The 16,115-nt window shown below is 37.6% G+C and overlaps 1 protein-coding gene across 2 annotated transcripts; it reads left to right on the top strand.

Moving 5' to 3' along the window:
- Positions 1-1,535: 1,535 nt before the first annotated feature.
- Positions 1,536-15,094, top strand: LOC104094099 (E3 UFM1-protein ligase 1 homolog). Of its 2 annotated transcripts, none has more exons than XM_009599962.4 (20): positions 1,536-1,815; positions 2,635-2,946; positions 3,030-3,296; positions 3,403-3,450; positions 5,005-5,070; positions 5,153-5,256; positions 7,158-7,251; positions 7,512-7,568; positions 7,707-8,130; positions 8,227-8,381; positions 12,452-12,517; positions 12,603-12,671; positions 12,764-12,853; positions 12,952-13,017; positions 13,498-13,544; positions 13,634-13,697; positions 13,901-13,978; positions 14,166-14,228; positions 14,458-14,550; positions 14,670-15,094. In XM_009599962.4, exons 1-20 carry the CDS (start codon positions 1,642-1,644, stop codon positions 14,775-14,777), a joined length of 2,445 nt encoding a protein of 814 aa, XP_009598257.1. In that variant the 5' UTR covers positions 1,536-1,641; the 3' UTR covers positions 14,778-15,094. The 2 variants fall into 2 exon arrangements, with proteins under 2 accessions (XP_009598257.1, XP_070043962.1); XM_070187861.1 differs by having other exon boundaries at positions 7,707-8,133; positions 8,230-8,381.
- The last annotated feature ends 1,021 nt before the right edge of the window (positions 15,095-16,115 follow it).

The following is a 16,115-nucleotide window of genomic DNA, read 5'->3' as shown; positions in this document are numbered from 1 at the left end:
TAGAGAGTCAAACATCTTCAAAATTTATTGATTGGTAATTTCAATTTGAATACCAATTGTGAAAAATGAAAGGAAATTGCTAAGTTAAAACGATTAAAATTCATTGATGAATTCATTAAAACTATATACAACAAGAAAGCATAAAAAACAGAGAACACCAAATGAAGAAAAATTGGGGAAAAAAATAGAGGAGAGTAGAGAGACGAAGAGAGAGAGAGAGAGAGAGAGAGAGAGAGAGAGAGAGAGAGAGAGAGAGAGAGAGAGAGTGGGCAAGTATAAAGGATAAGGAATAACTCATATTCCTTATTAAATTCCTAATATAAAGGGATACTCATTTAAAACTTATTTGTATATAATTGGTAAATTGTATATGACCATGTAATTAAATTGAAACTTGAGTAGGGAGGGTAATAAGGTTTCAAATAGTATATATAAAGGTAAAAATACCTAACTAATATAGACTTTAAAACGTATTAGCCACTATAAATGAATACCACAAACATATCATCCTAAAAAGTATTTAATGCTAACTACCACACCTTCTTAAAGAAAAAAGAACTTAATGCTAAAGAACAAATTCCAGAAACAAATAACATACTAATTTCTATATTAACAACGGAAAATGGTCAAATTTATTCCCGTTAAATATGTTGAAATGAGGAATATCACCAGACACCAATGTAAGGTTTGTAGAGCATGGACGGTTTAAATTCGGACGAATAATTAGTTTGTAGTAGGTTGATATTCAACGTGAAGCTAATTTAACTATAACAAATCTTCTTTATTTTTTATTTTTTTTATCGGAGGTCCGAGAAGGAACTCCCAATAATTAGTATATGACCTAAATAAAGCGGACGGAAAATAAAGAATAATGGGCTTTTATTATATCTGATCAGTTGGTCAAAAATAATTACAGTTGCTAGCCAAATATACACGAATGATGTACAATTATATTATATGTAATATATATTAATATACAAAAGATATACATTTCACGACTATTATTTTGAGGAGATGTTATACCGTGTAAAAATACCAATACATTGAAATTGAGGCTCTCTCATTTAATCCATTGTGATTAAAACACAAAAAAGAACTAAGTTGTTTGACTGATTTACAATCTTTAATTTGGTGCCACCATTTAAATTTTGACCTCGTTAAGAAAAGTTTTTGGAAAAAGCTTCTGCCTTAGATTTTGGAAGTAGTGGTTGCTAGGTTCTTAAGTTAATTGTCAAGATTTTTGATTAAAAAATTCTGGTGATGATCGTCAGGATTTTTGGTATCACCGGGATTTGCTACAAATTGAATCATCAGAATTTTTTGCATTATGGCTGAAATTATAGCGATCGTCAAGATTATTGGTGCTTCAAAATTTTGATGAGCGTTAAAACCCTGACGCGGGACTATTTTTTTCCAAAAAATAAAAATAAAAATAATGGGGTCAAAATATAAAGGTGATTTTGAAAAGGTCCATTAATTTTGGGCCTGAATTTTATACGGCCCAATACTTGAAACAAAAGTACTTACTTTGCCAGTATTTCCCAGCTCCAAACATCGTCTCTCCTGGGATCGTCACTCTGATCGGAGCTTCCAAAATCCAACTGAAACCACCGTATTCTTCCACCACAATTCCACACAAAGATGGATGAAGAATTACTAGAATTACAAAGACAGTTCGAATTCGCACAACAAGCAAAATCCACCGTACGATTATCAGAACGAAACGTTGTGGAATTAGTGCAGAAACTTCATCAGCTTCAAATCATTGACTTTGACCTCCTCCATACTATCACCGGCAAAGAATACATTACACCTGTACCCTTCTACCGTCTCTTCTCCCACCACCCTAAAGCATTTGAGTTTTTTAATTGAAAAAAGAAGATTTGATTTTATGGTTTATAGATTAACAAAAATTCAAGAGTTCTATCATGAAGTTGATGTTTAGTTATGTTGGTACATGGGTTTCGTGATTTCTCTGTATTGGTGTTGTTTAATTGTAGTCGCGCGCGCGTGTATGTGTGTGCAGAGGCGGAGCTAGGATTTCGATGTTATTTTAGAAGGATGACTTCAAATACTAATAATGGGGTTCTAAATTTACTACTTGTGCATGTTTAATGAAATTTTTAACACAAATACACTTTTGAAAAAAAGCTAACCCGTATTCAGGCTTTTAGCTCCGCCCCTCCGTGTGTGTGTGTGTGTGTGTTAGAGGAGCAATTGAGAGTGAAATGGTGGCATAGAACCACCTAAAACATCTGTGTTTTTTTAATCATAAATTTTGGGGAAGAAAAAAAATCGATTTTTATGGTTCTTAGATTAAAAAAATCAAATTTTTTTTGGGGCGATGTTTAGTTATGTTTGTAGATGAGTTTTATGAATTTTCTTTATTGGTGATTTTAGTTATGTGGGTGTGTTATAGGAGAAATTGAGTAGTGACATGGTGGGCCACCATTGGTGGCATAAAACCACATTTATAAAAAAAAATGGAAAAAAGATTTGATTTTTGTAGTTTACAATAAAAATTGGTTTAAGATTTTTCATATGCTGGTGATGTTTAATTCTGTTTATATCTGAGTGTTATAATTTTTTTTCGTCGGTGTTGTTTAATTGTAGTTATATATGGGTTTGTTGCAGGAGCAATTGAGAAATGAAATTGTGGCTGAGATCAACAAACTAGGACGTATTTCCTTGATCGATTTAGCTGACTCAACGGGTGTTGACTTGTACCATGTGGAGAAACAAGCCCAGCATGTAGTTTCCCATGACTCATCCCTCATGTTAATTAATGGTGAAATTATCTCGAATACTTATTGGGATACAGCAGCTGAAGAAATCAATGAAAGACTTCAAGAATGTAGCCAAATTGCCATCGCTGAAATAGCAGGGCAATTACAAGTTGGGTCCGAATTAGTAGTCTCTATTCTTGAACCTCGTCTTGGGACTTTGGTAAATTTCTGTCTCTTTGGTGTAGTAGTACAGGGTTGAAGTTATGTTATGGAAGTTTTGATATGTTTGTATGGCATGGTTAGGTAAAAGGTAGGCTTGAAGGTGGGCAATTGTATACACCAGCCTATGTTGCTCGTGTAAATGCAATGGTTCGTGGTGCAGCTAGGGGTATTTTTGTTCCAATGAACACGTCAGCGTTATGGAACACCTTGCAGAGTTTACTGCAAGAGATGGATGGAGCTGTTGGTGTTGCTGTAGACGCTTCATTTTTCCAGTCATTATTTAATGGCTTAGTCAAAGAAGGCGAGATTCTCGGCTCTCTCCGTGCAGGAGTTCATTGGACACCTTCCGTATGTTACCTTATTTATCATGTGTTCAATATCAATTCTAGGTCTTTGCTCTTTTCTTTTGTGTGCAGTGACTTTTTTTTCTGTTCTACTTTCTCCATTTCTACAGGTTTTTGCCATGGCTCAAAAGGACTGTGTCGATTCCTTCTTTTCGCAGGTGGATATCTGTACTGTCCTGCTACTAATGTTTGATCCGAATTTCTTGCTCCTTGTTTCCATATGCAAATCTTGCAATGTGGTCCAATAATACTTGCTGCTGCACCTTTTTATCTTTGAAGTTGGAAAGAATTTTGATTTCAATGGATTCCTATATCCATCCCTTGAGAGAAGTTATTTTTAGTGGTTACTGTTTTCTGGCTGTATTCATTTGCTTCTGTAGTTAGATGAAATCTCCTGAAAGAAAAAAAAAACATTCTTCTAAATACTCTTATCCCTTACCGAGACTCTATGCAGCAGTCTTGAGAGGCATATATATTTCATTAGAAAGATTATTTTGAGAAAAAACAAGCATTGGATGCCAATGATTAGACGAAAAGGTTTTTGTCCTCACAGAAACATTTTTTTTTTGATAAAGTAAGTGATTTCAATAGATGGCATCTAAAAGATGCAAGAAGTACATGATTTGGCATTTGAGCTTACAAAAAATATTCCGGCTCCTATACATAATTGGCTAAACCAGAGCTAAGGAACTAATGAAATCCAAAAGATGATCAATATTGTTGATAGGGTACAATCTAGACCAACAGAACAAATTGGCAGTACACATAGCCTTTAAAGAACCTATAGGAGTTGAGTTTCCATCAAAACATCTCTTGTTTCTCTCTGTCCAAATGCACCAGAAAATACAAGCAGCCATTGACCAGATTTTCCTGATGGCTTCATCAACTCTCCATAAACTCCAGCTCTTATAAGCGTCCTTGACTGTGTAAGGGATGACCCATTTGAGACCAAAAAGGCAAAAAAACATGTACCATAAGTCTGAAGCCACCTCACAGTGTAGGAGCAAGTGGCAGGTACTTTCAGTTTTCTTTTGACACATGTAGCATCTGTTAGGTAACTGGAAGTTCCTTTTCATCAGGTTATCTTGTGTGAGGCATGCTCCTCATATAATGTTGTCCAGGTGCAACAGATAACCTTTGGTGGCAGCTTGGTTCTCCAAATAAGTTTCCAGGGCCAGTTATCTATCATGGGATTACTAGAACACATCTGTTGATATCCCACCTTGACTGTGTAGATGCCTCCACCATGATTCCCCCATTTAAGTCTATCCTCACAGAAACATATGACCTGATAAAACTTTTGTAGACCAAATCGTACACAAACAAAAGAGAATTCTTAAATGATTTCTCTGAGAAAGAAGATTATTTTGAGAAAAAACAAGCATTGGATGCCAATGATTAGACGAAAAGGTTTTTGTCCTCACAGAAACATATGACCTGATAAAACTTTTGTAGACCAAGTCGTACACAAACAAAAGACGTTTCATATGACAGAACCAAAAAAATGGTCTATTGGGTACAAATGGGATTATAGGAAAAGCAGAAATTACTCAACATTTCAGCAACTTCATACTTACTCAAGGCACTGTTATACTCGTACAAGTCTCTGGACTTAAAAGGAAAAAAGTGTGGAAAGTTAAATTCAAGTCTTACTAGATATTTTTGCTGATCCTCTTAATTGATTATATATCACTTTGATTTTGGTAATGCAGAATTCTTTTATTACTTATGATGCTATGCAAAAACTTGGGATTCCGCAACCTTCTCAATTCCTGCAGGTATTTTGCTTTGTTTTAGCCTAGCTTGCATACATTATCTTGGATTTTTCTAATTAAGTTTTGGTCATGAATGCCACTTTAGTCCAGATATCCAGATGGTATATCTCTGGATACTGCATATGCTCACCCTTCAATGATTGAGATGTTGGATGCCGCTGTTGAGGATGCCATAGAACGTAATAGCTGGTAAGGGTCCCAAAGTGGGAGGAGTTATTTCTACTTATTCCATTAATCCATTTAGAAAATGTGCGATGAACTTAATCGGTAATAGTTGTTTATGTTATTCGTTTTCATATCCTGTAGAAAGATTTAATAAATTAATGAAAACCGCAGCAGAATACAATGAGAAATGCCTTTCTCTAGGAAGGAAATAGTCTACGAGTATATGGATGAAGTCACTTCCTGGGAGAAATCAAAGTAATTTCCTGTATCAAATTAAATCTGATTAGCATTTCCAAGAGGGCATGGAATTTGAGCTCATTCCATCCTACTGTGTTTTATTTAACTTGGTAAACTGCATTTCAGCTAATATTGATCCTTGCTGACCTTTATGTTTTAAACAAACAAATATTATTTTGGTAAGGAAGGTAACTTTTATCGCTGGGATAACACTAAGGAAGTGCTTGTATATTAACATAGTACCAAAGGCAAAAACTCAGATCTCTTTCTAATTCTTGACGACCTTTATATAGACATTGATCTACTTCCCATTCTTTCTCCTCCTTTCTTCTTGTTAATCTCAAGTTCTCCTTTTTGGATTTATGAGTTGAGCGATTGGAAAATTTCCCTTTCCTTTAAAACCTTTTAGCAGTCGAAGCTCATCCATAAAATAGCAGTTCATAGGTGAAAAAGATCTGTTATCCTTCATATACCAATGGTTATCCTCATTCTTTTAAGCAATCTACTAATTTCCTATGTTGCTCTGACACGGCAGTTTAGGTGCCGCACCCGTGTCGACACGACACTAATACGGGTGTGGGTATGGGATCTGTGTCGGATCTGGTCAAACAATTTTGAATACTTTGACCACAACGAACGGAAAATTCCAGACGAGATACAAATTGATTCCCGAAATCAGAACCAAAACTAGGGTAAATTTGAAAAAAAAAGCATATCTTATCTAGGAAATCAATCATTTACTTATATACAACTTGAGAATAAAAAAAATTCACACTTTACAAGCTATACGTAAGTATTCCACAAAATTTCTCATAATTTAGAGATATTTTTATTTTGTTGAATTATTTTTAGCCGGATCCCCGCACCCGTATCCGTACTAGGATTCATATCCCCGAATCTTAGAATTTACATCTTGAAGGATCTAACCTCTAGATCCGCACCAGTGTCGGATACCCGCACCCGTGTCCGAAACTTAGCTAATTTTAACCCCAATGCAAAAGCTTATCTTTCACTATTTAACTCTTCAAAATGTAAAATTACCAAAACGTGTTGTAACTAATCAGACATAGCTTACAAACTAGAAGCTCTAGGTCATAAAAACATATAAAATAGATCTAAACTTTTGATTGTGTTTATGTTCAAAACTATAGAACTTCCTCCTACATCTTAGAGCAATATACACTTGGACATCTAAGTTGGAACTTGGAAAGGAGCAAGTGCTTACTGTTACATGACCTTCTCATGTTTCATCTGTTCGTTTGTCCAATGATCACAAATATTATCATTGAATTGAGAGTTGCATGTATGGAGTAGAAAGATGACATCTGTTGATACTTTTAAGAACAATATTTCCCAAATAAATTTAGTGTATGAAAGTAGTTATCAAAAAAAAAAAAATTTAGTGTGTGAAAGCATGGATGTGCCCGTGCTGTTTGTATAGGGCATCTAGAAGGTTGCACTTCGCCTGTGGTGTCTTATGTATGATCTATTTAAAAGAGTTTGTGCACGAAGAGAATTCTGAATACCTGCATGAGAGAATTACTTTGCTCCCTAAAACTTAACTCAAAATATGGTCTTGGCCATTTAAAAATAATATTTCAGGAAGGGAAATAAAAAGAACTTCACTACAATCCCTGCATTGCAGGATGATCATGGTTTGACATTTTGGGGATGTTAAATTGTTGCAGGATTGATTCGCTTTCAGTTTTACCCGCTTCCTTAGGTAGCCAAGATGCATTTAAAATTCTGTCACTATGTCCATCGGTTCAAGCAGCACAAAAGGTGATGCTTCATTGTTCCTCCTATACGCATGCTTCTTATATTTTATCCTTTTTCTACTTCGTCAGCAAGTGATTATCTATGTAGGCGTGTTTATTTTTTTGCAACATGATTGGTCAGAATTCAAACTTATGTAGCATTCGGATTTTTGCCATCAAGCAGCACGATTCCAAATATGTAGTGCATGAGAATTTTGCACTGACGATTGATAGAGAATAAATTATTTCTCATGCGATCTCACAATCTTGGTTTTGTCTTTTCAGTCGAATAGAGCACTTATCTTGGGAGATTCATATATTTTTAGCAATGGGTTTGTCAAGGTAAGATTTTTGTAAAAATCTGCACTCTCTAAAAGTTGCTGGCAACTTTTATTTTACAAATCTTACTTGTTATATTGCTAACCTTCTGTGGAAATTCTGTTACCTTAATCTTGTCTTTTTTGTAAAATTGCTTAATAGGATCTGTTTGATCGGATAGAAAAGGAGATGGAAACATTAAGCATTCCTGGGCTTGCCGGTGCTGGGCCTGTAGATGAGTTTCGTGTTGCTAAAGATGCTAAAGTTGGATATGACTCCAGTGAAGTAAATGAAACAAGCAGTGATGCCGGTATGAGCAAACAGGCCTCGGAGAAAGGATCTAAGAAGAAAAAAGGAAAATCATCTGGCAATTCTAAGATGGCGCAAGCTGAAACAGGGGCAGATAACCAGGAATCTGTCCCTAGTAAATCTAAGAAAGGTCAGAAGAAAGGTAAGGTGTCATCTGGATCACAAGCAGCAGACTCAAAGTCAGGTGCTAGAAAGGATGAGGATAGCCTTGGCGCTATTTCAGAAGAATGGGTAATTCAGAAGATTACATCTCTCAATCCTGACTTTGAAGAACAAGGTACTTGGAGTATGATTACTCTTTTCTCAGAGTATTTTAGCTGTCTAGTGATCTATTCATAACTGTTTTTCCTCTTTAACTTTCATTGTTCTGCAGGACTGGATGATCCAGAGATGATTCTTTTGCCTTTAGCAAGACATTTGAGACCTTTGCTCGTCAATTCATTGAAGGAAAGAAGAAAGGCTGCCTTCACCGAAAATGCCCAGAAAATGAAAAAGCTACTTGATAATTTGCAGAAGAAACTTGATGAGGTAAGTTATGGATAGTTATGTCTACTCCTGCTTTAATGAACATTATATACATAGTCTGTCTGCTTAGATTCTTTCTGTAACTCCCCTACCCCCGGGTGATTATTCATTGTTGTTTACCTGTGTTTCTACGCAAAATAGGTTCTCTCACAGCACTTTTGACTTCTTATTTTCAGAGGAATTGATGTATTAGCGTGTCATCATTCTCAGTGGTGGAGACACCTTCTAAAAAGGGGTCTCATCTAACACCGGTTCATAAAAAAAAAAATCTTATGTATGTGCATGTGAATATTTTTTTCAAAAAAAACAAAATGTGTGTATACGATATGCCGACACTGGTTAAAAGGACAATACTAAGTAAACATCAATTTGAGAGAGGAAGTAAAGCCTTAAAACCAACGTAGTCCTAGAGCAAAACTCACTTGCAAGCAGTGTTTTAAAAGGCATTTCTGGGACTTGCCCCTAGGCGGGGCACTTGCATAACGCCCCAGGGCTCATGTATGGGGCTTAGTTCTGTGAGGCTTACGCCCCAAGCGCCCGACCGTGCGCCCTAAACACGCCTAACGCCCAACGCTCGGGGCTCGCCTAACAGTTCTAACGCAAATTACGTGTCGAATTTCCTAATTAATATCGTTGACCTTCAAAATTCTTTAACAAATTAATGATAAAAGTTCTATTCATCGATAGAAATATGAAGATTGAGCATAACTCTAATAATGAGACATAGTATTGCGAATTTATATCTTCACTTAGTTATTGGTCGTGTCTTAGTTCATTTGTCCCTCCTTGTTATACACTTTTATTAATTTGATGTCTTAAACTAATTTGTATTTATTCACGAAGGAGTAATATTTTAATTATCGTACTAATAAGATTTTATTAATTATTTACTTTTAGGAAGGTAAAATGTGGAGTTTGATCATTTTTTTAAAGAAATTGTAAGTTTTTAATTATTTGAAAGTTAAAGACGTTATACGTGATTTGTATGCATTAGTTATACTTAAGAATCATGCTAGATATTTTATATATATATATATAAAATCACATATATATATATATATATATATATATATATATTTCACATATTTATAGTTTTCTTCAATTTTTATGCAATTTTACCTGTTTATAAATATTTACTATCATTATATTATTTTATACAACAACAACCCAGTGAAATCCTACTAATGGGATCTGGGGAGGGTAGTGTGTACGCAGACCTTACCCCTACCCCGAAAGAGTAGAGAGGTTGTTTCCGAAAGACCCTCGGCTCAAGAAAACAAAAAGACTAAAGGGCAAAAGGAGACAATATTAGTATCACCACAGCAATCATAGGAAAAATAGGAACACCATGAAATCCAGAAGAAAGATGCAAAGCAAGGGGAGACAATATAAGTATCACCACATCAATCATAAGAAATATAGGAACACCATAAAATCCAGACGAAAGATGCAAAGCAAAAGCGATAGTTAGTAAATAGGACTTGCACTGAAAAGCGAAATGGTAAGACACAACATTGCCACTAGCTATCTTAGACAAAAACCCTACATGGCTAGTCCCACAATGGTACGAAGTAAGGCACGACTCAACTACCTCCTAACCTACAACCCTAATACTCGACCTCCGCATCTTCCTATCAAGTGTCATGTCCTCGGAAATCTGGAGCCTCGCCATATCCTGCCTGATCACCTCTGCCCAATACTTCTTAGGTCGCCCTCTATCTCTTCTCGTGCCCTCAACAACCAGCCGCTCACATCTCCGTACCGGAGCATCTGGGCTTCACCTCTGAACATGTCCGAACCATCTAAGCCTCGCTTCTCGCATCTTGTCATCAATGGGGGCAACGTGCACCTTCTCCCGAATATCATCATTCCTAATCTTATCTATCCTAGTCTGCCCGCACATCCACCGCAACATCCTCATTTCTGCTACTTTCATCTTCTGGATATGTGAGTTCTTAACGGGCCAACACTCAGCCCCATACATCATGGCCGGTCTAACCACCGCTTTATAGAATTTACCTTTGAGTATCGGTGGCACTCTCTTGTCACACAGGACTCCAGATGCTAACCTCCACTTCATCTATCCTACCCCAATATGGTGTGTGACATTCTCGTCGATCTCCCCTCCCCCCTGGATAACCGAACCAAGGTACTTGAAGTTTCCTCTACTCGGGATGACCTGCGAATCAAGCCTCGCATCCACGCCCACTTCCCCTGGCTCAGCGCTGAACTTACACTCCAGGTATTCCGTCTTCGTCCTACTCAACTTGAAACCCTTAGACTCAAGAGCCTGTCTCCAAACCTCCAGCCTCTCGTTAACACCGGCTCGCGACTCATCAATCAGAACTATGTCATCGGCGAATAGCATGCACCATGGCACCTCCCCTTGAATATGGTGTGTTAACGCGTCCATCACCAGGGCGAATAAGAACGGACTGAGCGCAGAACCTTGGTGTAACCCCATTACAACCGGAAAATGCTCAGAGTCGCCTCCTACTGTCCTAACCCAAGTCTTAGCCCCATCATACATGTCCTTAATCGCCATAATGTAGGGAACTGACACACCTTTTGCCTGCAGGCATCTCCATAGAACTTCTCTAGGAACCTTGTCATATGCTTTCTCTAGGTCAATAAACACCATGTTCAGATCCTTCTTCCTCTCTCTGTACAGTTCCACCATCCTTCTAACAATGTGTAAAGCTCCTGTAGTCGAACAATCCGGCATGAACCCGAAATGGTTGTCGGATACAGACACTGCCATCCTCACCCTCGCTTCAACCACCCTCTCCCACACTTTCATAGCATGACTCAGTAATTTGATACCCCTATAATTGTTACAACTCTGGATATCACATTTGTTCTTATACAATGGAACCACCGTACTCCACCTCCACTCATCCGACATTCTTTTCGCCTTAAAAATAACATTAAACAACCTAGTCAACCACTCCTCTCCCCACACACTTCTAAAATTCCACCGGAATCTCGTCTGGCCCGGTCGCTCTGCCCCTATTCATCTTACGCATAGCTCCCACGACCTCCTCAACCTCGATACGCCTGCAGTACCCAAAGTCACGGTGACTCTCGGAATGCTCCAATTCGCCTAACACAATATCCCGATCCCCTTCTTCATTCAGAAGTTTATGAAAGTAAGTCTGTCATCTCCTCTTAATCTGGGCATCTTCCATCAATACTCTACCATCTTTGTCCTTGATGCATCTCACTTGGTCCAAATCCCGAGCCTTTCTCTCTCTCAACTTGGCCAGCCGGAATAACTTCTTCTCCCCCACCTTTTTTTCCCAGTTCCTCGTACATACGACCATAAGCCGCAGTCTTAGCCTCCGTGACCGCCAACTTAGCCTCCTTCCTAGCTGCCTTATACCTCTCCATGCACGCTCGGCTCTCCTCCTCACCTATGCTCCCCACTAACTTTAGGTACGCCGCCTTCTTCGCTTCCACTTTACCTTGGACCACTCCATTCCACCACCAGTCTCCTTTGTGCCCACCAGAGACGCCCGTCGAGACCCCTAACACCTCTCTCACAGCCTCCCTAATACAGTCTGCTGTCGCTGACCACATAGTGCTCGCGTCACCACTGCTCCTCCAAGCTCCCATAGCCGACAACCGCCCCTCCAACTCTTGGGCTTTATCCTTAGTTAAGGTGGGATCCCCACCTGATTCTCGGTCTTCCTTGAGTAGACCTTTTCCTCCTCTTTAACATAATACTAACGTCCACTATATTATATTATAAAATATTAAAAATTAAATACATATGGGGCTTACGCCCCGTGCCTCGGGCTTACGCCTCACTGAGGCATATGTAAAACACCTCGCCTTACGCCCACGCCTTTTAAAACACTGCTTGCAAGCCGTATTGTGACAATATGCCAACAGTGCTTTCGCAGAATCCTGCGTACCGCCATTCTTCATTCTACCAATGACGACGTAGACGAGCTTTTGTTTCCTTTGTTAGTCTTTTCTCAGCTGCATACATGATTATTTATTTTCGTTTTGTCTGGAGCAGCCATGTGCTATATTGTGATTTTGATTTGATTTCTATTTTTTTGTTGCAGTCATTTTTAAACATGCAGCTTTATGAAAAAGCCCTTGATTTGTTTGAAGATGACCCAACAACTTCGGTAAGTTTATTCAGATCTATAACTTAGTAGTTTCAACGGTTTTTCATACGCATAGAATTTATTATGGCTTCTCTTTGGTGCATAGGTTCTTCTACACAAACATCTATTGCGAACCACAGGAACCTCAATGATTGATACACTATTGCTTAACCTGGTAAGACATGTTAACTACTTTTATTGGTTTTCTTGCATTGCTCTTTGTGACCTCAAAATCCCCTTCCCCCTTCCCCTTCAATGTCTACTCAGGATATGCACAATAAACTGAAAAATGGAGTTCCAGTTGACCCTCAAAATCTCGAGTCCATTTCACTTAGCCCTGGAGATAGAAGTGCTCTGGTAAATAATTTTTCATTATTCTTCTGTTACAGATACAGTGACGCACTTTGAATAATTTTACTATTTTATGTTGATGTTTCTGACTTTCTGTTTTCTAGGCTAAGAGTCTGCCACGTGTACTGTCAGCCAAGGCCATTGCAACAGTTGAAGCTTTAGAAGGGAAGGTCAGTTACCATTTTTCTCTAGTGCCAATGTAACAACTGCCAATCTGTTGAACAACCGCCCCCCACCCCTACACCCCCCCCCCCCCCAAAAAAAAAAAAAACAAATAAAAAAAGGCATCCATTGCAATTGCTAAGCTCCCTCAACCACCACCACCACAATTTCTTTGCTTACACTTCTCTTCCGAACCACATTTCCATTTAAGGCATCAAGGCGAAACAATTACTCTTTACTGCGGCATGGATTCTCTGAGTTCTCGCCAAAAGAAGGAAATAATTTGTCAAATTTCTGACCTGTTATTTCCACTACTGAAGTCAATGTGGTGCTTGCTTCTTTTTCTTACAAGCATTTGCTTGTCTCAAAAGTATACGACCTTCACTTTATACAATAATAATGCTCTCATTTGCTAGGAATGCTCATTATCTTTGTTGCATTTTCTTACATTCTGGAGTCGTTAGTAACTTAGATCTTACAATTGACAGCGGGTGGAATCATTTATGTCTGCACTGAGAGAAGTTGCGGAGGAAAGGTATTGCGTATTCTTCTACCTCCCACAAGCCGCTTAGTTTGCCCCTATAGTGAACAACTAGAATGATATTTGGTCTGTAATATTTGCAGTGGATTAGCTTTGAAGAAGCTTGACAAGAAATTGGAAAGAACTCTTCTGCACTCGTATCGCAAGGTACCACTCAGTTTTACATGAGGTGGACTATGAGGGTTGATGAATTTCTCCATTGAATGTGGTTGTTTATAAGCTTTTTCTCTTGAACACAAATATGCAAGGCTGGAGTTTCCTATCTTCTTTTGACTTCTTACTTAGAGGACTCTAGAATGCTTTAAATAATTAATGAATTATATAGAATTATCGTTTTCTTTTGGTTACAGGATTTGACATCTCAGATTTCTGCTGAAACGGATCCAGTTTCCCTTTTACCACAAGTTATATCTCTGCTTTATGTACAGGTCAGCCTTAACCCTCTCCTCCGATCCGCCCCTCTTTCTCCATGCGTGTGTGTGCGTGTATATATATTGATCTTTACTCCATGCGTGTGTGTGCGTGTATATATATTGATCTTTACTCCATCTCTCTCTCTCTCTCTCTCTCTCTCTCTCTCTCTCGGTCTTGATCTTTACTCCTTATGATACACAGGTTCATGGAAAAGCTCTGCAGGCTCCTGGTAGGGCCATATCAGCTGCTGTCGCTCGGTTAAAGGTACAGTTGTTATGTTATGAGAAGACTCTTGATGCTATTGCATATAATATACACTGCATAAATCTTGTAGAGAAAGCTGGTAATATTTATACACTCTTAATTGCAAATCTATCTGCATTTGCTTCATGCCATCCAAGCTTAAAGAAAGCTTGGATTAATAAGATTTTATTCCTCTGATGAATTTAGCCTGCATCAGTAAACTAATTTTAACATCATTACTACTTTTCAGGATAAACTGGACGACTCGGCATTCAAGACCTTGGTTGATTACCAGAGTGGAACAGTGAGCCTGTTGGCTCTAATGTCTGCTGCTACCGGCGATGTGAGTTATTTCATCCCTTGAGAAATGACCTTTTGTTTTACTATAAAAAAAAAAAAAAGAGTTTAAGAACACTAATACCCCTGATTAACAGATTTTGCCTAATCTTCTGTTCTCTATAGGAGGAAGATTGTGCATCTGACAGAATTTTGACCAAAAGGGAGCTCTTAGAGGAATTGATACCTGCATTGAAAGGCTTAGTGCTTAGTACCTCACAGTCACAGACATGACTTGGATAGATTCAACTTCAGGGAATAAGAAGATGGAAGCATTCATCTTTCTTCTCTTCAAAGGTTTCTTGTATCATAACCAGAGTTAAGAGGAGTTGCTACACATCAAACAGCTAGAAGAGATTTCCTTAGGAACTTAGTCCTGGTCAAAGACTTTAGCTCGCATATAATTGGTGACTTGTACAAATAGATATTGTATATCTGTTTTATACCAAGTTGGCACAAAATTTACTTTTGGTCATTTATATGAATGTTCCGTATATTTCAAATAATTTTTTATTTCATATAATTAGTGAGAGTTGAATTTGATTAGTCAATGATTTCTGGTAAGATCTGGAAAATCAGGCAATTAAATTACACAAAGAAAATGCAAACTAATATTCTAAACATGACTCCCACACTTGGATGAAATTCGGTTCGTTTATTTATAGTTGTTCCTCCGGAAGGACCGACTTGCAGATATTTTTTTCTTTTCTTAATTTTTCATTAAGAAAAGAGAATCGAACTACCACCAAAGGGTTTTAATCTTTTATTTTATTGTATATGATATGATACCATTTCTATTAGAACACTAAATCTCTTTGTTGTATAGAGAAGTGAAGGTAAGAGACAAGAAGTTTCGATAAACGTCGAAAGAAATATCTTTTCAGATGCTAACAGGTATTTTACCAATTAATTCTCAATTAACCATGCAGATTACCAGGAGAAATTAGACTCTTTCTCGATTGCTTGCTGATGCTTGGAAGAATTTATTTCAAGCGATTGACTTTGATAGATGCACAATCTAAATTCTGTCAATTCTCTTGTAAAAACACAACAAAAGGTCAATACGTAAAGTAAGTGTATAAAATCTAACTAAAGTCTAATTCCTGTCTAAAGAAGAGCTCATGATGGAATGTATCCATTTCTTGAATAAAAGATTTGTTAGCAGATTCTAAGTACAATCATTCAAATTCTTTTATTGGAAGTCTCGAAGATTTATGGTACAAGGTTGGAGTTGAACCTGAAGAATGATGGATTTCAAATTTTCAATGCACTATATAAGTTCCACTATATCAATGGGAAAAGAACTAGGTTCTACTCAGATACAGATTTCAACTACTTCAGCAGGAAACTCTACATCTCATAGCAATAGAAATGATGATGAAATATTTCATCTTCCACGAGTCCGTTCTGAATTCACACTTTGCTGATATGGAGCCCTGGGAAAGAATACTTCCTGTATACGGGCACATTTTTGGCCCTTTCTTTAATGAAAGTATTACCTTAATAATAAAAAATTAGTCCTGGGAAATAACTTTTTGACCATGGCCACTGGTAACTTAATTATAGCTTAGC

This window comes from Nicotiana tomentosiformis, chromosome 11 (assembly GCF_000390325.3).
Source record: "Nicotiana tomentosiformis chromosome 11, ASM39032v3, whole genome shotgun sequence".
Classification (NCBI taxonomy): Eukaryota; Viridiplantae; Streptophyta; class Magnoliopsida; order Solanales; family Solanaceae; genus Nicotiana; species Nicotiana tomentosiformis.
This window is presented reverse-complemented; position numbering and strand designations above follow the sequence as displayed.

Excerpts from the sequence above, each read along its gene's own strand:
- LOC104094099 (XM_009599962.4), top strand. The coding sequence starts at position 1,642 with ATGGATGAAGAATTACTAGAATTACAAAGACAGTTCGAATTCGCACAA. Across the intron at positions 5,071-5,152 it reads AACCTTCTCAATTCCTGCAG|TCCAGATATCCAGATGGTAT; the intron begins GTATTTTGCTTT and ends ATGCCACTTTAG. Across the intron at positions 8,382-12,451 it reads TGCAGAAGAAACTTGATGAG|TCATTTTTAAACATGCAGCT; the intron begins GTAAGTTATGGA and ends TTTTTGTTGCAG.